Source organism: Capricornis sumatraensis, chromosome X (assembly GCF_032405125.1).
Source record: "Capricornis sumatraensis isolate serow.1 chromosome X, serow.2, whole genome shotgun sequence".
Classification (NCBI taxonomy): Eukaryota; Metazoa; Chordata; class Mammalia; order Artiodactyla; family Bovidae; genus Capricornis; species Capricornis sumatraensis.
Window position 1 is genome coordinate 17,887,777 of NC_091092.1, and position 24,283 is coordinate 17,912,059.

A 24,283-nucleotide genomic window follows, 5' to 3' on the forward strand; every position below is an offset into this window, starting at 1 on the left:
CCAGAAATTCCATTCCCAGGCATATATCCAGAAAAGAGAAAAACTCTAATTGGAAAAGATGCATACACCCCAAAGTACACAGCAGCACTATTTATAATAGCCAAGACATGGAAGCAACCCAAGTGCCCATTGACAGATGATTGGTTTAAGAATATGTGATATATATACACATATATATGTATATATACATATATATAATAGAATATTACTCAACCATAAGAAAGAATAAAATATTGCCATTTGCAGCAATGTGGATGGACCTAGAGATTATCATACTAAGTGAAGTAAGTCCAACAAAAACAAATTTTATGAGGTATTACTTATACATGGAACCTAAAAATACAAATGAATCTATATACAAAACAGAAACAGACACAAAAACAGAAAACAAACTTATAGTTACCAAAGGGGAAAAAGGTAGGGAAGGAATAAATTAAGACTATGGGATTAACAGATACAAACTAGTATACATAGAGTAGATAAGAAACAAGAGTTTACTACATAGCATAGGAAACTATATTCAGCATCTTTAATAACAACCTATGATGGAAAATAATCTGAAAATTGCATACACACACATATATATATATAATTAACTAGATCATTTTATTGTTCATCTGAAACTAACACAATACTGTAAATAAACTATACTTCAATTTTTAAAAAATGGATTCTCTCTCTTTGGAGTGGACTCAAGCTGGGACGAAGATGGGAAAGGAGGTAAGGAACAAAAGAGTCTTTCCTGGCTTAAAGTTCATAGCTGTACTGAGGGACAGCACACACACTGTGAGAAACAGGTATGGAAAGATCCAGCGCCTTATTGAAGCATACATTAAATTAGGATGCAACTAAATTCATGCTGACCTGTAAAGGCTGGTGCAAAGAGCATAGTAAAAAAAGATGAGCCTGTATGGATACTAAGAACAAGGTCATTTCTTTCTAAAAGAAATATTAGTTATAGTGTGCTAAAGTAAGGTAGGGAATAAAAAACAATATGAGGGATCAGCTAATTTCCTATTGACCATGAATGAATGTAAAGCCAGTACCATCACCACAGTCAGTCAGTAATTCAGAGGAAGAAAAAACAAAAGCAATATCCTATTTTTGTTGTTGTTGTTTAGTTGCTAAGTCATGTCTGATTCTTTGCGACCCCATGGACTGTAGCCCACCAGGCTCCTCTGTCTAGGGGATTTCTCAGGGAAGAATAGTGGAGTGGGTTGCCATTTCCTTTTCCAGGGAATCTTCCCAACCCAGGGATTGAACCTGCATCTCCTTCATCAACAGACAAGATTCTTTATCACTGAGTCACCAGGGAAGACCAACATCTTATTTTAGTAGCATCTAATTCCAACCATGATTAACTTTCTAGAAATATTTCCATGCCAGTGTGTGTTCATTCAAACAACACCTACTCTGTGCTTAGCACAGTGGGGTAAGAAAGATGAGCCCAAAATAGTTACTGCCTTGAAGAACACATATTGGTAGGAATGATAAGACATGGGCACATATAATAAAAGACAAAAGGTTCAGTTCAGTTCAGTCGCTCAGTCGTGTCCGACTCTTTGCGACCCCACGAATCGCAGCACACCAGGCCTCCCTGTCCATCACCATCTCCCGGAGTTCACTCAGACTCACGTCCATCGAGTCCGTGATGCCATCCAGCCATCTCATCCTCTGTCGTCCCCTTCTCCTCCTGCCCCCAATCCCTCCCAGCATCAGAGTCTTTTCCAATGAGTCAACTCTTCGGTTATAAACGCCACTGGAGAAGCACAGGTGAGGTCCTGAAAAGTCCTAGAGTAGAGGGAGTTTAGTCCTAATTTATAGGATTATAAAAAAAAAAATCATGGAGGAGGTAGTGTTTGAGCCAGCCTCTGAAGGAGAAGCAGGATTTAGGGGTGGAGAAACTGGAATGAAGGTGGGAAGGCAAAGAAGAGAGAAAGACCCTCCCACTAGTATTTATCCAAATCAAAACCACAGTGAAGTATCAACTCACATGTGTCAAAATGGCCATCATCAAAAAGGTCTAATAAATGTTGGAGAGCGTGGCAAGAAAAGGGAATGGCCCTACACTGTTGGTGGGAATGTAAACTGGTACAGCCACTGGAGAGAACAGTACGAAGCTTCCTTAAAAAACCAGAAATAGAGTTATATGATCTAGCAATCCCACTCCTGGGTATATATCCAGAAAAGAGAAAAACTCTATTTGCAAAAGATATATGCACCCCAATGTTCATAGCAGTACTGTTTATAAGAGCCAAGACATGGAAGCAATACAAATATCCATCAATCGAGGAATGGATAAAGAAGATGTGGGACATATATACAATGGAATATTAGTCATAAAAAAGAATGAAATAATGCTGTTGCCAGCAACATGGATGGACCTAGATATTATCATCTATGAGGGAAGTAAGTCAGACAGAGAAAGACAAAAATGATGTCACTTATATGCATAATCTAAAAAAATGATACAAATGAACTATTTACAAAACAGAAACAAACTCAGAGAACAAACTTATGGTTACTGGGGGGGGGAGGATGGGAGAATGAATAGATTAGAAGTTTTCAACTGATAGGTACACACTGCTATATTTAAAATGGATAACCGAAAGGACTACTGCATAGCACAGGGAACTCTGCTCAACACTCCATAATGACCTAAATGGGAAAAGAATTTGAAAAAGAATAGATACATGTATAACTTAATGTCTTTGCTGTATACCTGAAACTAACACACCACTTAATCAACTCTACCCCAATATAAAATAAAAAATTAAACAGAACAAAACAAACAAAAAAGACAAATGTGACCTGGGGACTACCTATGCTAGCATCTGAGGAGGCTGCATTTGAGCTAGGGCTTCAGGAGAAGGCAGGATTTTCACAGGTGAAATCCGAGGGAAAGGATTTTCTAGAGATAGGCAATATTCTCTCCTTTCAAGTCTTACTGTACATGTTGTACAGATATAACTAAGGAAGCCATTTTGTCACCTTTTCTTCCCAGCCTTATTGTGAAATGGCTGCTTGCTCATTCACCCCAAACTGGCTTACCATATGGCTGGGTTTAGATGCTCTGACCAATCAGAGACTGACATTGGTTACTCTTCTATTGGTTTTACTAAGGTTTCAAACTTTTAAGATGTTCAATTTAAGTGCGCCAAATTCAGATGTAAAACCACCATTTCAGGCCACCCTCAGTCATCTACAATTGTTGTAGGGATGGTTTCTCAAAGCGAAAGTCTATGGACCACCTGCATCAGAATAGATGATGAGGCCAGTTTAAAAGCACATCCCAGGGCCCCTCCCCAAGGCCACCAAAACAGAATCTCTGTGGTTGTGGTCCAGGGAGGTGAAATTCAACAATTTCTCCAGTAATTCTAAGCACACTGAAGTTCAAAAGATATTGAGGGGCTGAGGAGAGAGCAAAGGCACAAAAGTGAGAGAACACAAGAACAATGTGGGAAGAACCTGAGGTGCAAGAATGCAAGCACGTGGACCTATAAAGGTAACTCAGAAGACCTTCACTGTCAGAGTCAGGGGTGGACACATTCTGCAGGCACCAGGGAGCCATTCCTTTCAGTGGCAGAGTAGGGTGGTTAGGAGCCTAGAGTCCAGAGCCAGACTTCCACGGTTCAGATCTTAGCTCTTTGACTCACTAGCTACATAACCTTGAACAAGGATCTTAGCCTTTTTCTGCCTCAGTTTCATCATCTGTAAATTGAGGTTAATAATCATAACCTCCCTCCGCCTGGGGTTGTCATGATTAAATGAGTTCTTATCTGTAAAATGCATAGAACTGTGACTGGCATTGAGTAAGTATAATGCGTGTCAGCATAAAGATTTCTGAGTAGGGGTGTAACATAGTTAAGGCTCTCTCTTTGGAAGATTAAGCTGGCAGTAATGTATGGGAAGGCTTACTGATAGTTCAGCTGGTAAAGAATCTTCTTGCAATGCAGGAGACCCCGGTTCAATTCCTGGGTTGGGAAGATACACTGGAGAAGGGATAGGCTACCCACTCCAGTATTCTTGGGCTACCCTGGTGGCTCAGCTGGTAAAGAATCCACCCGCAATGCAGGAGACCTGGGTTCGATCCCTGGTTTGGACAGATCCCATGGAGAAGGGAAAGGTTACCCACTCCAATATTCTGGGCTGGAGAATTCCATGGACTGTATAGTCCATGGGGTTGCAAAGAGTCAGACATGACTGAGTGACTTTTCACTTTCAACGTATGGGAGTCAACCACCCATTTGCTACTAGCAAATCCTATCATATTTTCCCTCTATTTCAGAGGCTCTCAACCTTGGCTGCACATTGGAATCACCTCCTTCACCCCGCTTTCCCCTTACCAAGGTAATTCCAACATGTACCCACAGCCAAGAACCAGTGTTCTAAATATACAGTCATCTTTGGTATCCTCAGGACATTCGTTCCAAAGGACCCTTGCAGATACCAAAATGCAAGGATGCTCAAGTCTCTTATATAAAGTGGCATTGTATTTGCATATATATATATATATATATATATATCTAGATTACTTATAATACCTAAGTATTAGAAGTTGGTAATACAATGTAAATGCCATGTGAATGGTTGGCAGCCCACAGCAAATTCAAGTTTTGCTTTTTGGAACTTTCTGGATTTATTTTTTCTCCAATATGTTCAGACCATGGTTAGTTAAATCTGAGGACTCAGCACTTGCTGTATTTCAAATTTGTTCATTATTCATTATTGAGTCCTCACTTTATGGAAGACAGTGTCCTAGGTCCTTTTCCTGCATTATCTCATTTAAACTTAACAACAGTTTGGAGGTTGGTGCTCATGATCACCCAGCTTGAAAGTAGCAGGACTGGGATTAGAATCAAGGCAGCCTGGCTCCAGAAGACCCCAGTCTGAACCACTACTCTATGCTGTGTCCCCTGCCCTGAATCTTGGCTTCTCATGCCAGAGAGACTGCTACATCCATCCTCTTGGTCTCTCTACTTGTCTTCTTTCTTCCCGCCATCTAGTCTGGACACAATAACCAGTGAGATCTTGTAAGACATCAACTGTATCACATCACATCTCCTGCACAACCTTCTAGTGGCTTTCCAATGCACTTAAAAATGGAAATCCAAACTTGTTACCATGGCCTTGAAGGTCCTGCGTCATCTGACTCCTGTTCACCTCTCCGGTCTCACCAAATGTCAGTTATGACCACAATCACTATATTCCTGCCACACTGGTCCCAAGCTCCTTGAATGCTCTAAGCTCTTCCTTGCCTGGTCCTTTGAACTTTCTTTTCTTTCTGCTTGGTATACTCTTCCCCCAGGACCTTTGCATGGATGACTCCTTTTCATCTTTCAAGGCTGAGCTTAAATGTCATCTCAGAGAAGCCTTTCCAACAACTCAACTAAATGCCTTCACCTCTTCTTTTCTATCTCAAACCCTTGTTTATTTACTTTACAGTACATACATTGTTTATATTTAGATATTTGTTTGCTTGTTTGTTTATTGTCTTCTCTGGTAAAATGTGGGTTCCACAAGGGCAAAGAACATACCCTGGCTGCTATGTATGCCACATATGGTTATATAGGTTGTGTCCTGAATAAGGGTGCCTCCGCTAAGGAGGTATATTCACAAGGATTTTCTGGCAAATAGCAAGTCAAGTATCTTAAGTAAGGTGATCCTTTCTGTAATTCACATGAAGATGCCATACAGTCTAACAGCGCCCTGTATGACTACTATGTTTACCATTATGTATCCAGCTTCTAGCACAGTGCCGAGCATATAGTAGATGTTCAATGAGCATGTTAACTGGATGGAAGGGAAGAAGACAAAATCAGGAGGGAAAGTGGGAAAAGGGGGGATATAAAGGACTGCTGATAGATTTGGTAATCTGAGAAGGGGTAATAAAGGAGAAATCAAAGGTAATGCTGTTTGATCTTGGAAACCTAAAGAATAAAAAGAGCACCATCATTAAAGAAATGAAACTCAAAGAAGAAAAAACTGGCTTGGAGAAGATGACAATTCCAGTTTGAATATAATTTGAGAAGATGATGCCTTCCATTTTGCTGTTATTGAGTTTGTCAGCATTTTACTGTGGGATTTAAAAAATACCCCTACCTTTGCCCAGCATAATCTTCAAAATGGTCACATCAGTGCTTTGGGAGGCCAAGTCTTCCTGTTAAGGCTGTGTATGGAAAAGCCCTATGTTTTACAATACAATAATGGAGGGGCCAAGCTAGATGAATCTCACCCCTCTCCCCTTGCTGTGCCGCAGTGCAGTTTCTTTCAGGCAGTGACCCTTAAAAGTAATGCTTTTATTTTTTTCCTTTTGTGATTGAAAGCACTCTTAAAATTTAAGGCTAGCATAGAAAATTCCCTTTTGCTAGAACACTGGATAGGTATTTCCCTCTTCTAAATCCTGCTACTCAGGATGGTAGTACCTGGGGTCTTGGAATACAGGATACCTACCTCTGCACACCCGGCAGCAGGAATCTGGAACAGAGACTGGGAAAGCACAGGTTAACTTGGGGCAAGTCTTGAGACCACAGTACACATTGCCCTCCTGCTGGGGAGAAACAGAATTAAGGTCAGAAGGAGCTGAAGTACATGTAAAGGCTTTAGCTCAGTACCTGGGATGAGTAGGGGTTCAAACATAATATATCCTTTCCCCCTGCTCTTCCACAGTCAGTCCTATGCACTTCTTAAATTTTATGATGCATTTATTTTTTTTTCCATTTATTATTTCTCCATGCCAGAGACTAAGAGAAGAGATGGTGATCCTCATCAGGCACGCTGGTCTAAGATAGAATAAAGTATCAGGTTCTATCTATTACATTCTCTGGACTGCACAATTAGATGGTGGTGTAATCAGTATACCTTATTCATGAAGTATACAATTCTTTTGACAAGTAATGTCACAGGAATCATTATGATCAAGCATTTTTCGATATATTTTTCTTTGCAGGGCAAAGAACTATCTCGTTAACAGAATATTTCAGAGATGGGAACCAAGAGACATCACATTTTCTTGTGAATTGGACTGATACTGCTAGATGGTGCCAGTGGCTTTTCCACCCATAGCACTTCCAAGGCATCAAATAACTGGGTTCTTCAGATGAAGGCTCTGGTGGTATAATGATTGTGAACAGAAGTACAGATCAAGATCATCAGCTCATCTTTGTCCTAAAGTTTTAAGACAAGGATATGGCTGGGTCCAACCTTTTCAACAGAGATTATCAGGGTTGATGAAAATAAGGAAGGCTTAGGATTTAGATGTGCTTCATCCTCTTTCAATCAAGTACCCTACAGTGTAGGCTCAAACTAAGGGTATGTGTATGGAAGAGCTCTTATGTGGGTAGAGGACATTGAAATACAGAGTCTTACCGAGCAGCTGCACTGGGTGCACTGGTTGGGTTGCCGGTTCTGAAAGAGCCCTTCAGCCATAAACAGTTCACCGTGTTGGTAAGTGGTCCCGTTGTATTCACACGACTTGCTGGTCATTTTATTGTTCGCTGGGGGTAAGGAGTCTTCTGGGACGGGGTGGAAAAAAACCACACCAAGTATTGGCATCATTGCAAAGAATTTCACAAATCCCCAAACAAACAGCAGGTGGGGCTGTACCACACAGAAGGAGTTAAAAATAGTCCCTGATTCAGGGGCTGATGACTTCGATAATATTAAAGCAGCCAGACAGGAATAACAACTAACATGACCAACCATCCAACCCTTCACTTGTTTGGCATTTATTGAGCACCTACTATGTGGGCATCCCTGGTGGCTCAGAGGTTAAAGCGTCTGCCTCTGATGCGGGAGACCCAGGTTCAATCCCTGGGTCGGGAAGATCCCCTGGAGAAGGAAATGGTAACCCATTCCAGTATTCTTGCCTGGAGAATCCCTTGGACGGAGAAGCCTGGTAGGCTACAGTCCATGGGGTCGCAAAGAGTCAGACATGACTAAGCAACTTCACTATGTACCAGACACTGTGATAGGACTAGGCAGAAATTAGCGAAGAAAGACAAGGCTCCTGCCATGATGGAGCTACCAGTCTTAGATAAAGAAGGTATTAACTTATCTCGAGGGAGGGAGTCTTTTCAGATGAGGAACCACGTATTATAACTACCCTGGTAACTTTACCGTCTCCCATGTTTTATTACACTTGGCATGTGCTTGTTCCAGCCTCTGGAGTCTGCTTGTTTTCAGTGCCTCCACCAAGATGGCCCCCTTCCTCCTCCTCTTTTCCATCTACTGAAGTCCTGTCTGATTTTGAAGGACCAGCAAAAGTTCCCTTTTCTTGAACAAGTGCCCAGATTAAACTAATCATCAGTGTACAGATTAACAATAGATACAAGCAGAGCTTGAAAAGTACTTGCTGCGGGATAGTGGGGAAGAGAAATAAGGAGAGTTGTGTGTTTCCTGACAAGGAAGCTTGGAGAGTTAGACCATCCTGGGACTCTCCTACACTGTTGGTGGAAATGTAAATTGGTACACTCACTATGGAGAACAGTATGGAGGTTCCTTAAAAACTAAAAACAGAGTTGTCATATGATCCAGCAACCCCACTCCTGGGCATATATCCAGAGAAAACTATAATTCAAAAAGAACATTGTACTCCAATATTCATAGCAGCACTATTTACAATAGCCAAGACATGCAGGTAACATAAATGTCCATCAATATAAATAAGATAAATAAGATGTGGTACTGAGTAAGCCAAAATTTCATTTGGGTTAAAGTAAAAATAAAAGACACATTTTTCATTTTTACTAAGAACTTCATCGAACAAAGTATTCACTAACTTAAAGAACTTTTTGGCCAACACAATATGCAATGGAATATTACTAATCCATAATAAAAGAATGAAATATTGCCATTTGCAGCAACATGGGTAGGCCTAGAGATTATACTAACTGAAGTAAGTCAGGGAGAGAAAAACAAATACTGTATGCTATCACTTATATATGAAATCTAAAAAAATAATATAAATGAATTTATATACAAAACAGAAACAGACTCATAGACATATAAAATGAACTTACAGTTACCAAAGAGAAAAGGGAGAGGCGAAAGGGATAAATTAGGAGTATGGGGTTAATAGATACCAACTAATATACATAAAGTAAATAAGCAACAAGGATTTACTATATAATACAAGGAACTGTGTTCAGTGTCTTATAATAACCTATAGTGGAAAATAACCTGAAAAAATATATGTATAACTGAATCAATTTTCTGTATGCCTGAAAAACACACAATACAGTAAATTATAATTCAATAAAAATGTTTTTTTAAGAGACCATCCTTTCTTTCCCATGACTCAAAACTATAATGAAAATGAGTCAATTTAATGGGGGGGGCGTAAATGATGCCTTAATATAACTTAAAAAAAATAAAATTGTTCTCAGAATGTAGTTAAAAATTACAAGGACTAGTAATAATATCCATCATCATCATAAAATAAGAGTTACCATTTATCGAGCCCCAAATAATATGCTAGGCTTTACATCACTGGTTATTAATAAGAACATTCTGACGTAGACATTAAAGTATGCCCATTTTGCTGATGAGGCAACTAAGGCTTAAGAAATGAATTGACTCCCAAGGTCATACAACTTGTTAATGGTAGCACCAGGACCTGACTGATTCAAGAGTCTTACCTCCTAGGGTGCCAATCACTTCAAACATGTCACAAGGAAAGGACCATTTAATTTAAAACTCAAACCACAGAACATGAAAGCTGTGTTATCCCTGTAGAATGTATGGCCTCAAATACCCAGAAAACATCACACTTTCTTTGGCTTCAGTGATTAGAGTAACTAACTCAATTCTATACTTTGCTATATAAGTTGATCTAACTTCAATTTCTGAGTAAATCTCTCCTTTGTGGTTAAGTACTTATTAAAGACCCCTTACAGGATACAAAGAAAGTTCCTTCATTTTGTTTCAAAAGAAAAAGTTTTAAATCTGAGCGAGAGTCTAACTCATACCTTTTGGCCTGGGCTGACTCTCTATTCCTGCCCAAAGTACACACACAACCAGACAGCTGCAGCTGGCATACATGAGTGAAACCCAATGGAGAGAGTACAGGAGCAGGCCATTTGCCCCCTGGGCCCTAATAATACCAAGTCTCTGTATTTTGTGGTGAAGGAAAACTAGGGTGACCTATAAAACAATATTCACCATGACTTACAGAAGCTGGTGAGTATTTGGAATACTGAAAGAAATAAAAAAGTTTGGGATTTTTTTTTTTTTTTTTGCCTCAAGAGAATGTGGGCTGAGTTCTGAACTGTGTCTTCTACTGAGGAATCAATGAGGAGGCAACTGTGTAGGGTGAGGTTTTCCAGCGAGCCTTGATTTTGAGAGTCTTTCTTGTAACAGTCTTCAGAGAAATCCCGCATGGAGTCTATTAATCTACTCAACAGGAGATGGGGAGAAAGCAAAAACGAGGAAGACAAAATAGAATCAAACAAAAGAAACCAGTTGTGGTGATGCTTAATGCTAGTTTTACACAAAAAATTTATCTTAACAACTTCTCATGTTTTATGATTTCATTCTTCTAATATCCCTAACAGAATGGGGGAGTGAGAATTATGAGAATGAGGCTACTGATACCTCAAAAGATTTGGTCCATGTCACACTGCTGTTAACAGAAGAGTCAACAAGGAAATACAGTTTTCGTGCCTTGAATTTGTACTCTTTTCACACCATGTGTGTTAAAACTGGGGAGCAGAAAGGAAACAAAATCAGTCCCTGGAAGAGATATCTGCACTTTCAGGTTTATTGCAGCATTATTCATAATAGCCAAGATAGGGAGACAGCCTAAGGGTGTCCATCCTATACCCCATATCCTTGGATGAACGGATAAAGAAATTATAGTGCATATACATGTGTCTGTGTGCAAGTCACTTCAGTCATGTCCAACTCTTTGCAACCCCATAGACTGTAGTCTGCCAGGCTCTTCTGTCCATGGGATTCTCCAGGCAAGAATACTGGAGTGCATTGCCATTTCCTATAAACATATATTTATTTCCTATATATATATATATATATATCCTGTATATATACATGCATATATATATATTTCTTATATATATATATATTTCTCATATATATATATACACACATATTTCCTATACATGTATATAGATATAGATATACATACACACACAACGGAATATTATTCAGCCTTAAAAAGGAGATCCTGCCATTTGCAACAACATGGTTTAACCTGGAGGACATCCTACTAAGTAAGCCAGTTACAGAAAGAAAAAAATGACATAATCTCACTTATATGTGAAATCTTAGAAATAAATAGAAGCAGAGATTAGAATGGTGGTTACCAGGGGCAGGGAGGTGTGAGAAATGGGGAGATACTGGTCACAGGGTACAAAATTGCAGGTATGTAGGATGAGTAAGTCCAGACATCTAAAGTACAGCATGTTGGCTATAATTAATAATACTGTATTGTATACTGAAAATTTGCTAAGAAAGTAGATTTCAGATGCTCTCATCAAAAAATAAATGAGATGATGTTCATTAGCTTAACTGTGGTAACCATTTCAACATGTCTATAGGATCAGCATGCTGTAACCTTAAGATACATTTGATTTTTACTAAAGGAATTTTTTTAAAATCTAGAGGGTGGCAGGATCATTGAGTCATAATCCAATCTTGGGCACCACTTCCCATAACCTTGCACAAGTCACTTTACCTCTTTGGGCCTCAGCTTTTCTATCTAAGAATATGGAACTCAAATCTCTCCTGGCATCTCTGAAGGCCAACACAGCATGCAAGGAACTGCAAAGGCAAGAACAACCACCTTGGACTGTACATTCCAGCTTTTTAGATTTTCCAAGGTGGTTGGGCTTCTACCCAGCTATCCTTAGAATGCATCCTGTGTTCCTGGCCAAAAACTGGCAGAAAATCAGTCTGAAGCAAGACTGGCTTCAGGGCCCCTCAGGGGAATGCTCCAACAGAAGTGACCAGGCTCCATGGCTTCTAGCCTCCCATTCCCAGTTAAATTGCACACAGCACTCTGGGGAGGAGTGGAAGAAGGATACTGCCAGTATGCAGACAAGCATTCAGCCATCTGATTACAGTTGTGTTGCAAAAAGAGGGATGATCTATGTAAGTAGAACTCTGACTTCTGTGGTGCTCTGAAAACATCCCCTTATATTCAATGTTTCTAACCACTTTTTCTTTCACTGATGCCTATAATGCCATCATTAGAAGTCCATTCTTTTGGATTAAGTGACTGTCTATTGCCATGTGTGCGTGCTAAGTCACTTCAGTCACATCCAACTCTTTGCAACCCCAAGGACTGTAGCCAGCGAGGCTCCTCTTTCCATGGGATTCTCCAGTCAAGAACACTGGATTGGGTTGCCACGCCCTCATCCAGAGGATCTTCCTGACCCAGGAATCAAACTCACATCTCTTATGTCTCCTGCATTGGCAGACAGGTTCTTTACGACTAGTGCCACCTGGGAAGCCCTGTCTATTGCCAGTCAGGTATTATAATCCCAAAACTTCTCTGAGAGGATACACATTGTCAGTAATATCTTAGTGTGAATAACCTGATGACATATTTTTTTTCCCCCCTTCAGAGTGACTGGTAATTTTTACCAAGAAGTCTGTGGTCCTTTCCCATGTCCTCTGGTATACCATTCTCTCCCCTCTTGGCACTGCCCCTCTTCCTATCCTTTGAAACCCAAAGTCTTCATGCTGGTGGCTCTCTTCTCCACTCTCCCCACCCTCAAATTTCTACTTCCTTAGCAGGCCAGTGCTTGGCTAGTCAGAAAGGCCTCTTGTAAGTCAGGAGATAAATCAGCTCTCAGTGTTTATGAAATAAATGCAAACCTCTCCGGAGCTCCTAACCATGATCGCTAATCTCCTCGACTCTGAGCCCTCCCCTTTTTTGCCATTGCTATTGTTACTCTGGTTCCTATTTTATTTTTGATGGCTGATTCTGAAGACAGTGTTTCTAGTCTGGTTCTGTCTCATTCTAGTGGTGTAGTTCCAGCACATCCACAGGCCATTTCGGAGGTGGTGGTGGAGCGGGGAATATGGAGATGAAGGTAAAGGGCTTGAAATGTTATGGTCCCTTTAATTCCCTTGAGACACAGGCACACATACACACACACACATACACAATGGAATTATATTCAGCCATAAAAAAGAACGAAATCTTGCCATTGGCAACAACATAAATGGACCTTGAGGACATTATGCTAAATGAAATAAGCCAGACAGAGAAAGACAAATACTATATGATCTCATTTATACATGGAATCTGAAAAATAAACCCCAAGCCTGTAGATACAGAGAACAGACTGGTGGTTGCCAAAGGCAGGGGGTTAGGGGGATGGGTGAAATGGGTAAAGGAGGTTCACAAAATTGATGGGGATGGGATGTACCTCATGGTGAGTGTAGTTAATAAGAGTGTATTACTTTGTCAACAAAGGTCCGTCTAGTCAAGGCTATGGTTTTTCCAGTGGTCATATATGGATATGAGAGTTGGACTATAAAGAAAGTTGAGCACCGAAGAGTTGATGCTTTTGAACTGTGGTGTTGGAGAAGACTCTTGAGAGTCCCTTGGACTGCAAGGAGATTCAACCAGTCCATCCTAAAGGAGATCAGTCCTGGGTGTTCACTGGAAGGACTGATGTTGAAGCTGAAACTCCAATACTTTGGCCACCTGATGCGAAGAACTGACTCATTTGAAAAGATCCTGATGCTGGGAAAGATTGAGGGCAGGAGAAGGAGACGACAGAGGATGAGATGGTTGGATGGCATCACTGACTCAATGGACATGGGCTTGGGTGGACTCCGTGAGTTGGTGATGGACAGGGAGGCCTGGCATGCTGTGGTTCATGGGGTAGCAAAGAGTTGGACACGACTGAGTGACTGAACTGAACTGAACTGTATATTTTAAGGTTGCTAAGAGAATAAATCTTAAAAGTCCTCAAAATAAGAAAAAAAATTTTATATATAAAATTTTAAATATATAGATGTTAACTAAACTTACTGAGTTGATCATTTTTGAAATATAAACAGATATTGAATCATTATGTTGCACACCTGAAATAAATATGTCACACATCAATGGAAAAAAACTACACTAAATTATGAGGTTTGCAAAAACTCAAAAGTTTGATTAATAAACTCTCTTGGTAAAGCTGTGGAGAATTTATACAAATACTATGGAGGCTATTTAGCAATATCATTCAGTTTTAAAATATACGTATTTTTCACCGAGCAATCCTACTTTTAAGAATTCACACTACAGATATACTCACACACGTGTGAAAAATCTAAGTTATTCATTGCGCCATCGTTTGTGATGGCAAAAGGTTGGAAACAACTTCTGTGTTCATCAGTAGACATCTGGTTAAATACATGATGGCTGATTAATACAATGAATAGTATGCAGCTGTATAAAAGGATGAATAAGCTTTCTATGTGCTAATACAAAAAATAGATTATTAAATAAAAAAACTGCAAAGTGAAAAATGATTCAGATAATACACTGTGTTTTATGTAAAAAGAATATATTTTTGAAAGAGTTTATATTCACACTTACTTATATTTTCATAAAGAAAATCTGGAAGGATACATAGGAAAATACTAAAAGTTATAAGGGGGGGCTACGTTTTGAGAGGAAGGGTAAGAACTGGATGGATTGTGGGACAGGAGTGAATTAGACATCTTACTGAATACTTTTACACATACTCTATGAACATAAGGACCTCCCTGGTAGCTCAGCTGGTAAAGAATCCGCCTGCAATGCAGGAGATCCTGGTTCGATTTCTGGGTTGGGAAGGTCCCCTGGAGAAGGGATAGGCAACCCACTTCAGTAGTTGGCTTGGGCTTCCCTGGTGTCTCAGATGGTAAAGAATCTGCCTGCAATGGGGGAGACTTGGGTTTGATCCCTGGGTTGGGAAGATTCCCTGGAGGAGGGCATGGCAGCCCACTCCAGTATTCCTGGTTGGAAAATCCCCATGGACAGAGGAGCCTGGTAGGCTCTAGTCCATGAGGTCACAAAGAGTCAGACACAACTGAGTGACTAAGCACAGCACAGCTATGAACATAAATACATATGATCATATATACACATATATACCTAAGCATTTACATTCTTAAGTGATACAAATGTATTTTGCATTGAAAAACTAAATTTGAAGAGTTTATACTTAAAAAAATTCTAATTCAAGGCCAGGGGCTAGACTTGATGACCATTTTGGGTCCCTTCCAATATAGAGAACAAATGGATGGATATCAGGAGGGTAAGTAAGAAGGGAAGTGGGATGAACTGGGAGATTGGGATTGACATATATATGTCATGATGTACAAAACAGGTAACTGACGAGAACCTGCTGTATAGCACAGGGAACTCTACTCAATACCCTGTGGTGACCTAAATGGGAAGGAAATTCAAAAAAGAGGGGATATACGCATACACAGACTTCGCCCATGGCTCAGTGTTAAAGAATTCACCGAAATGCAGGAGACACAGGAGATGCAGGTTTGATTCCTGGGTCAAGAAGATCCCCTGGAGGAGGGCATAGCATTCCACTTCAGTATTCTTGCTGGAGGATCCGATGGACAGAGGAGCCTGGCAGGCCACAGTTCTTCAGGTTGAAAAGAGTCAGACACAACTGAAGCAACTTAGTCCTCACGCACTAGTGCATATGCACACCACGTGGCTGATTCACTTTGCTGTACAGTACAAACTAGCTGTAAAGCAACTATACTCCAGTAAAATTTTTTTTAAAAATAAATAAACCAAGAGAACGTATGGAAAAATTAAAAAAGAAGCAACCACAGAAAATCAATCCTGGTCATAGAAACCCAACTCAATTCCTACTACTGGGACAGACCTTAGCTAGGACTCCATGTTCCCAGTGTGACTACAATGAGATGGCTTTAGCCCCTTTGGGGAGAGTGGGGGGCTATTGCATTGCTTTCTGAAACAGATAGTTTTAAATAAGGGTGCTGATGGGAAATCTCCGGTGCTCCTCCACGGAGCACCACTGTAGTGGAGGGAAGAACAGCCGGGCCCTCATCCTGATTAGGCTAGGTCAGAGCCTACAGCAGGGACGTGACTCATCTTGCACAATTAATGCATCCCAAATAGTGGGTGTCTATAGCTCCCTTCTAAAAAGGAACTTGCTTACCCTCTGAGGCCATGGGCATGCAGGTGAGTTTTTCCTTGGGAGGCTCACTGAAATCAAAGGTATTGCTTCAAACAGGTCCATCAGCTAAAGCCTACCATTTAGATTTCTTCCTTTCAGCACTCCAAACATTATCACTTCTTTTGCCTTGGGCTGCTCAAAGTGTTGACTTATCAAGACCTGTTGTCCTTAGGCAGAGGACTATGATTTTAAGATCTTCCCCCAAATCTCCTCCTCCATAAAAACTTAACTGTTCTGTGTCCTATCACATTGAGGCCTTGCTGGGGGTAGGAGAAGGTTAGCACTTTTTGACTAATTCATACCACAGTGCCAATGGAAGACAACACTGGAAAATAGGAAATAGGTTATTTTATTTTATTTTTTGGCCCTGTGGCATACGAGATGTTAGTTGCCCCACCAGGGATTGAACCCATACCCCCTGCAGTGGAAGCAGAGAGTCTTACCTGGACTGCCAGGGAAATCCTGAAAATAGATTCTTTTTCTAGATAATTAAATTGTACCTTAGGCCCTTGCTGCTTTATTTATAATGAAGCTATAGAGAACAAGGCAAGTAATGTGAAACATTCCAGAATTTAAGGCTCAGTGTGAGGGCAATCACTGAAAACACAGCCTCTGAGAGCTGTCCAGTGTCCAAACTGCTCAAATTCCACCTCCACTACTAGTTACCACTTAATAGCTGAGCAAATCATTTAACATTCTTGAGCCTCAGTTCACCTATCTATAAAATGGGGCTGATAATACCCATCTCATAGGTTGTTGTAAAGATGAAATGAGGTAAGACACATAATGTGCTCAGCACAGTACCAGGTGCATACAGGTGCTCATTGAATGCTGTTATTGTTATATTACTATTATCTGCAATGATACGGTTTCTGGAAGGCAGAAAGCAGGTTGGTAATGGAAACAATCTGGGGCTGTGTAGTCCTTACAGTGCCTGTTATAGACTGAATGTTTGTGTCCTTTTCACCAAATCCCTATGTTGGAAACCTAATCCCCAATGTGAGGTGAAGTCTGTGAGAGTTGGGGCCTTCATGAATGGGACTGTGCCCTTATAAGAGACAATGGGAAGATGATCTCTGCTCTCAGCTATGAGAGTACAGGATGAAGATGACTATCTCTGAACCACGAAGTGATCTCTCAACAGATTTGCTGGCACCTTGACTTTCCAGCCCCTTGAACTGTGAGAAATAAACGTTTGTTGTTTAAGCCATTAGTCTCTGATATTTTTATTACAGCAGCCCAAACTAAGATGACTGTCTTTCACTGCCCTGTAGGACTTCTCAAATATTGCCAGATTCTGAGTGGTGACTAGAACCACTTCTGTCATCATGTTCACCAAGAATCCTTCTATGCCTCAGCTTCCAACCAACCCATCTGCCCTATCTGCCCCTCCCCCCCATTTCAGTGGGAAGCCCACCAGGAGAGACTTCTTTAGCTGAGTACCTGAGTTCTGGCCAGAGCCATCTATCAAACTCATAGTCTCTGTGTTGGATTTTCTGAGGGTTTCAGAGAGGTGGGTCTATGGGTCAGAAGTGTCAGCAGTGTGTCTGTGATTTAGTGGTCCTGAAGGGAAAAGAAACTGATTCTCCCCCTGCATTCGGGCCATCATTTCCAGTCTCCCCTCCTGCTGCATGCTAAACAAAAGCCACTGTTAACTGGTTTGATTTTCATCTCTGCTCTGGTTCAGTAACTGAGCTGTTCTTTGGAAAGTAGTTCATATTTTTCAGTTCAGAATGCCTCTCCCCTTTCAACCTTCATCCATTTTGCTTCTATCCACTCTCCATGGCCCAGCTCTGGTCTCATCTCTTCAGGGAAGCCTTGTCCAAGTATTACTAATACTTTTGCATTCAAAGGTCTCTTTGGAGGAAAGAAAAAGGACTAGTAGAGCAGACTGCTCCTGCTACGGTAGAGCTTCCAAAGGTGGCAAGTTCACTGTGTCCCTAACCTCTCTTCTTCTTCTTTTCTGCTTTGCCAGAATGCTCAATATGGCCCAACTTCAAGCACTAGTTAGGGTAGGGCCCTGACCTTCCCAAAGGCTTAATAAGTTCATGGTAATGAATACTGAAGATTGGAACAACCAATAAAGAGCAAGGTGGTAATGGTGGGGAGAACAAAGACCACAGCAAGACACCACTTTGCACCCTCCAGGATGGTTACAATAAAAAAGAGAATAATAAATTGTTGGTGATGGCGTGGAGAAAAATGGAAATTTTGTACTACTGGTGGGAATGTAAAAATGTCAAGTGGTACAGCTGCTGTGCCAGAAAGCTTGGCAATTCCTCCAAAGTTAAACCTAGAGTTACCATATGAACCAGTAATCCCACTTCTAGGTATAAACTGAAGAGAACTGAAAGGAGGGATTCAAACAGATCCCTGTACATGAATGTTTAGAGCAGCATTATTCACAATAGTCAAAAGGTGGAAATTGCCCAGTGTTCATTAATGGACGAATTGATAAACAAAATGTGGTGTATCATACAATGACATATATTTCAGTTAGAACGGATGAACCTTGAAAACATTATGCTTAGTAAAAGAAGCCAGACACAAAAGGTCACATACTGTATGATTTCATATTTATGAAGTATCCACAATAGGCAAATCCACAGAGACAGAAAGAAGCTCAGTGCATGCCAGGAGCTGAGGGGAGGGGAAAATGGACTGCTGACTGCTAGCGGGTATGGGACTTCCTTTTGGGGATGATGAAAATATTCTGGAATTAGAGAGTGGCAGTGGTTGCAATATCTTGCAAATACACTAAAACCAACTTAACTGTACTCTTTAAAAGGATAAATAGTATGTGAATTATATCTCAGATAAATCTTTTTCCCCAAACCCTAAAAGATGAAACTTCCTACAATGCAGACACAAAGGCTGAGTATCAACACCGGGCAAGCCTGGACAAAATGAAGGTGCCGTATATCCTGGTGACAGGGAGGCAGGTCAAGAATAGCAAAAGTAAATGAAAAAGCCAAGGGAGAAGCTCAAAGGGGTCGTGGGGGTGGATCCCCAGTTATCATCTTGTCCATGGGTTATCTGCCTTGGGAGATGCGGTAAGTCTGCCAGACAGCTGAGCTAAAGCAGGGGGCCAATGCGAGGAGGGCTTTCCCATTTGGAATCTTTAAGGAGGCTCTTTAGCACAACTAGTGGCCTCCCTACTCCGACCCCCAGGGCAATCCTCATGGGGTCCCGGGCCAGGAAATTCCTGCAGCAGATTCAGCAGATCACTCTGCAGCTATATAGACAGACACAACACTCTGTCCCAACCAAGAAGGTGTTGAGTGAGAGGAAACAGTCATCTGCCCATACCCCTTTTCATCCGGAACCCATCTGTGGGCTGTTTTTCATCCCACTTCCATTCATGTTTCAGCTCCTGTCAGTCAGTAGCTGACCCTGCCTGAAAATGCTGTCTTGTCAGACAGATGCAGAGAAGGAGGGCTGGAGGAAAGGTTTTGTGCAAGAGGTGAGTCTGCCTCTGGGAGGCAAGCAGGGTGCTGGCAGGCCGGGCACTCCATCTGGGAAAGAAGAAGAGCACAGGTATTTTTGGCTGGGTTGGGCCACTGACTGGCTGTGTGATGGGACCACTGTCACTTTGCATCTCTAGGCCTCAGTTCCTAAAGAACTTTCTGCATTCGTGAATATGTATGTGTTGGTTGGGGTTAGTCGGTTCACTTGCTTCTACTTCACAGGAACAGAGGAGAAGCAAACACATTCTACTTTTTGAAAAGGCTTAGGGAGAAAAGGGCTTCCCTTGTAGCTCAGTTGGTAAAGAATCTGCCTGCAGTGCAGGAGACCGGGCTTCGATTCCTGGATTGGGAAGATCCCCGGGAGAAGGAAATGGCAACCCACTCCAGTATCCTTGCCTGGAAAATCTCATGGACAGAGGGCTGCAGTCCATGGGGTCGCAAAGAGTCGGGCATGACTGAGCGACTAACACTTACTAGGGAGAAAAGAAGCTACATGCAACATGGACAGTTAATTCTGATTATCTCCAGGTTACCAAGGGCAGTCCATCTGAAGGCAAAAAAAGATGAATAACTGAGTCTGCTCCAGCAGTCTGGTGTCCAGAGCTTAAACACCCCGTGAGAGTTCTGCCAACCCAGGAGAGACCCCTCAGCTTGTGATTTGCTGCCTCTCAGGTAGGAGTTCTAGCTTCACTGTGTCGGTCACCTGCCTGTGGGCAAGCACTCGGAGCTAAAGCTGGATATGGAGCAGCATCACGGCATGGCCTAGCCAGGGTGATAAAGCACATCTTGGAGATGCCTCCCCTTGGCTAAAGAACACTCTACCTCAGAGCAGCCAGTCCTGGCCCCCACTGTGTTTCTTGCCAGCTCTTCCCTGACTCATGCTAGACCCAACTACCACCACTGACGGTCCTCTGCCTCTTCAAATCCTACCCAGCCCTCACCATCTGTCAAACAGACTCTGATTTCTGGCAGTAACTCTACTGGTCTGCCTGTCTGTACCCTACAGTCTAGCACTTGCTAACAGTGGACTGCTTGCTGAGTGATGACCAAATGCAAAGGAGGCAGGGCTTCTGTCTTGACCTGTCTATCTCTAGCACTGGAACAAAGGGACAAACATCCAAATAGTGACATGTCTTCGAATGTTGAGGGTCTATTACTAATTTTGTTAAGTGGTAAGGGTATACCTCCAGGGGTGAGGTGGTTTTTAAGTCTTAAGAGACTTGGAGGTAAATAAATAGGACTATAGAGAATGATTCTGAAGTGAGTTTTGAGCATCTGAGTGTACATGCTGTCTTCAGGAAGAATGGTCTGTAGGTACCATTAGATACTCCAAGCATTCCATGACCCAAAGGAGCTGAACCCCCCCCCCCCATTTTAATACAAAGCAAGGAGCCTGTGGGTTTCACCTCAGGGCTAGGCACACTCATTTTCTGAGAGGCTAGCACACTGTTTGCTGAGGGCTGTTACTGGTGAAATTGTCCCATAATCGAATCTGTTTGCTGAGGGCTGTTACTGGAACTTCTACGCTCTTTCCTGTCAAAGTGTCTTCTTCCACTTTACTGAACAGCTTTATCGTCAGCTCCATTATTCAGCCCATGGACCATTCCAATCTCATTACCCTTCTCGGGTTTCCCATGTACATCTCCAAGAGGAAACTGGAAATGGCCTTCTCTCTTCAGAGATGGAAATGAGACCTAGAGCCTTCAAGGGGACACCATTATTTAGTGCCAAAGCCAGGATTCAAACTTAGGTTTCCTAATTTTACACAGAGCCACAAAACCTGAGAGCAAGAGAAGCCTGCTAAGATAGTCAAACAACTGAGGAAGAAGATAAAACACAAATCCCTTTGTTTTCAGGGACTAATTATCAAATGTTCATCTGAACTTGGGTGTGTAGCCCAACACAAACAACCCCGTATGCAGTGGATCTGATAGGTTCTTCTTTTTCTTTTGCTAATGATATGATGTTTTTCTTTTTAATTTTTAAATTATCCAGTGCTGTAATAAGTGGACTTGCAGTTGAGATGAAAATGTTAAATCAACTCTTCTGCATGACACCTAATTGTTAATGACAGGTTTTGTGGTAACGTGTGTCACTCACTGTCTTCCTCTTCTCCCTAAATAAATTAACAATGAGTTTTACTGTTACTTGGTTAGTTCTAAACCTTTGGGAACCAGGCTTTTTTTTTTTTTTTGAAGGTCAATGACCCTTTGAAATGGACAAATTAGTCAGTACCCTCAAGCAGCATTTACAGAAACAATGTGAGGCATCTGGTCGAGACAGCGGGGAGTGCGGTCAAGCATTCCTTTGTATTGCCGACACCAGCATTTCCCAAGTCTGCTGTGCAGAGCACTACTAGTCCACAAGATGCTCTGTGAAAACAAAATTCTGTGCTTCAGATACAGTTGGGAAAAGATCCACAGTCTGCTCACAATATCCTTCTCGGTGTGTTAAAGATGATCTCAGAAATCCCAGAGTAAAGAAACCCATTTAACTAGAACCCAGCATTTTCTCCAACTGACTTTCCTGAGCCACCAGACCTCTTTTTTCTCATCTGTTGTTTTTGAGTCGCTAAGTCCTGTCCGACTCTTTCCGACACCATGGGCTGTAGCCTGCCAGACTCCTCTGTCCATGGGATTCTCCAGGCAAGAATACTGGAGCAGGTTGCCATGCCCTCCTCCAGGGGATCTTCCTGATCCAAGGATTAAATCCGTGTCTCCTGCATCTCCTGCTTTGCAGGTAGATTCTTTACCACTGAGCCACCTGGCAAGGCCCTCTCTTCTGTTTAACAGCTATGAATATCCCAGGAACACCCTTTGGGAAGTCCTGCCCTACACCACATAGAGTAGTTAGATATTTTGAGGCTGTGGATGTTTGCCATCTCATGGATACTCTAAAGTACTGAATTGAGGCCCGGCTGCCACTTCTGGTCATTCAGCCTTCAGCTGAGACCTAGCTGAATGTTTCTCCAACCCAGCTACATAGCATCTTCTGAATCTTTTCTTTCTTTCTTTCATGTGCAACCTCTGCAAGGCAAGAGAAAACACCCCCTGTGAAATACTCTAGAGCATTATTAATGAAACATACAGTCTGGGCCTTGCAACTACAGCCCAGTGACATTAGGCACTGGACAAAGAAGTCCAGCCGTGGAGTTTGGATTGTTCCTGTACACGGTGAGAAGCCAGTAAAGTGATCTGAGCAAAGCAGTTGTTTGATGGAGATTTACATTTCTGGAAGACTGTGCTGGGATGAGTGGAGAGGCCGTGGGCTTGGAGGGAGGACTTATCAGGAGGCTAGTGAAAGAGCCTATTGCTATCACATTACAGACTAAAGGAAGAAAAGAGGCATTCAGTACTTGAGGATTAATTGAGAAAACTTATCCCCAAACAGGCTTTTTGTTGTGTTTGGAAAAGTGTTAGCAGCAGGCTTCAGAAACTGGTCCCTGGAGGCCATTGGCAGAGGCTACAGGGGAGGCGGTGGCAGATGAAGCCTCAGGGCTGCTGGAACAGTCCAGCGCTGTTGGGAAGACGCAGTCCACCTCCTCCTGGAGACCCGAGGAGGCAGCACATCTGTCTGCCATGTCACCAAACTACTAGAGGAAAGTAGAAAGTATCCTGTTTCTCCTCCTAGGAAATCCTTTAAGAACTGAAGCCAAAGTTCCTGCCAGGCAAAGAGGAACAAGGTGAGCGTACACAATATAGAGAACAAAAGGACATGTTAGATTTAAAAGGACTCCATCGCTGATTGCCATGGGGTGGTGACTGTCCCTCAGAAAATGGAAGCATGAATACTAAAGACATGTCACCGATGCATGCAAATTTCCAGTTTGAAAGTGGGATTCTTCTTCTGGCAGTCAGGCATTCATACGATGGCCCCTCTCCTCATTATAAAGCTATGAGAGGGGAAGGTGATTGAAGAGGTCAAAGATTAAGTAAGTACACAAGGTTTGTTACCATCTTTGGATTTGCCAAGGCTAGAAAAAGCAGTATGAGGCTCAATCACAGCTTTGGACCAGCAATTCTCAAAACAGGACCTCAGTTCTCAAGTGGACCACACTCTCCGATGGGAGCAGTTTTCAGGCTCCCCTCATCGGCCCATCCTAGATTGGGAATCACTGAGCAGAGTGAGAAACGTCACTGATGGGAGTGAGGCACAGGCAGATAATCTAGAGGCAGAAAAGAATTGAAAGCCACAGTTAACAGTAACTGCATTAGTAGCATCAATAACACTAGCGCCTGATCATTACTGACTCATATTTATGTTGTATATTCATGTTCATTAGCTCTTTTCTCCTCCCATAGCCACCTTTCGAGGTAGACATTGTTATTATCTTCCTTTACAGCTGAGGAAACTAAGGTTAGGAAGTGATCAAACCAGAACTGGAGACAAGGTCTCAGGCCCAAGACGTGGAGCTCCAGGGCACTGCTCCCAAGATCTAGGTTGCCTTATCTGAATCTACAGCTGGGATAAAATAGCCCCCAACACTAAATCTTTTTTTGTCACTCTAATTGCTTTTCCTAAGTTCTTCTCACTGTTGCCTCTGAAAAGGAAACCACTCTGTCCATCACACATACAGCCACAGAGAAGATCTAAAAAAAAGAAGGTAGTGGATCAAAAGGAAGTACCTGAATACCTCAACTCATG

General features: G+C 41.9%; 1 protein-coding gene and 1 non-coding gene across 3 annotated transcripts in view; one reads left to right on the plus strand and one right to left on the minus strand.

Annotated features, from left to right (window-relative positions):
- CHRDL1 (chordin like 1) overlaps nucleotides 1-24,283 on the minus strand; it is a 129,985-nt gene that overhangs the window by 41,329 nt on the left and 64,373 nt on the right. Inside the window, exons 5-6 of one of the 2 annotated variants that reach the window (XM_068962159.1) lie at nucleotides 7,369-7,511; nucleotides 6,454-6,547 (exon numbers count right to left, since the gene is read on the minus strand). In XM_068962159.1, the coding sequence (XP_068818260.1) occupies nucleotides 6,454-6,547; nucleotides 7,369-7,511 (237 nt within the window). Of the gene's footprint in view, nucleotides 1-6,453; nucleotides 6,548-7,368; nucleotides 7,515-24,283 lie in introns of both variants that reach the window. The other variant, XM_068962160.1, reaches the window with a different exon arrangement.
- Nucleotides 7,753-7,824, plus strand: TRNAQ-CUG (transfer RNA glutamine (anticodon CUG)). The gene has a single exon. It is a non-coding gene; the product is annotated as a tRNA-Gln (tRNA).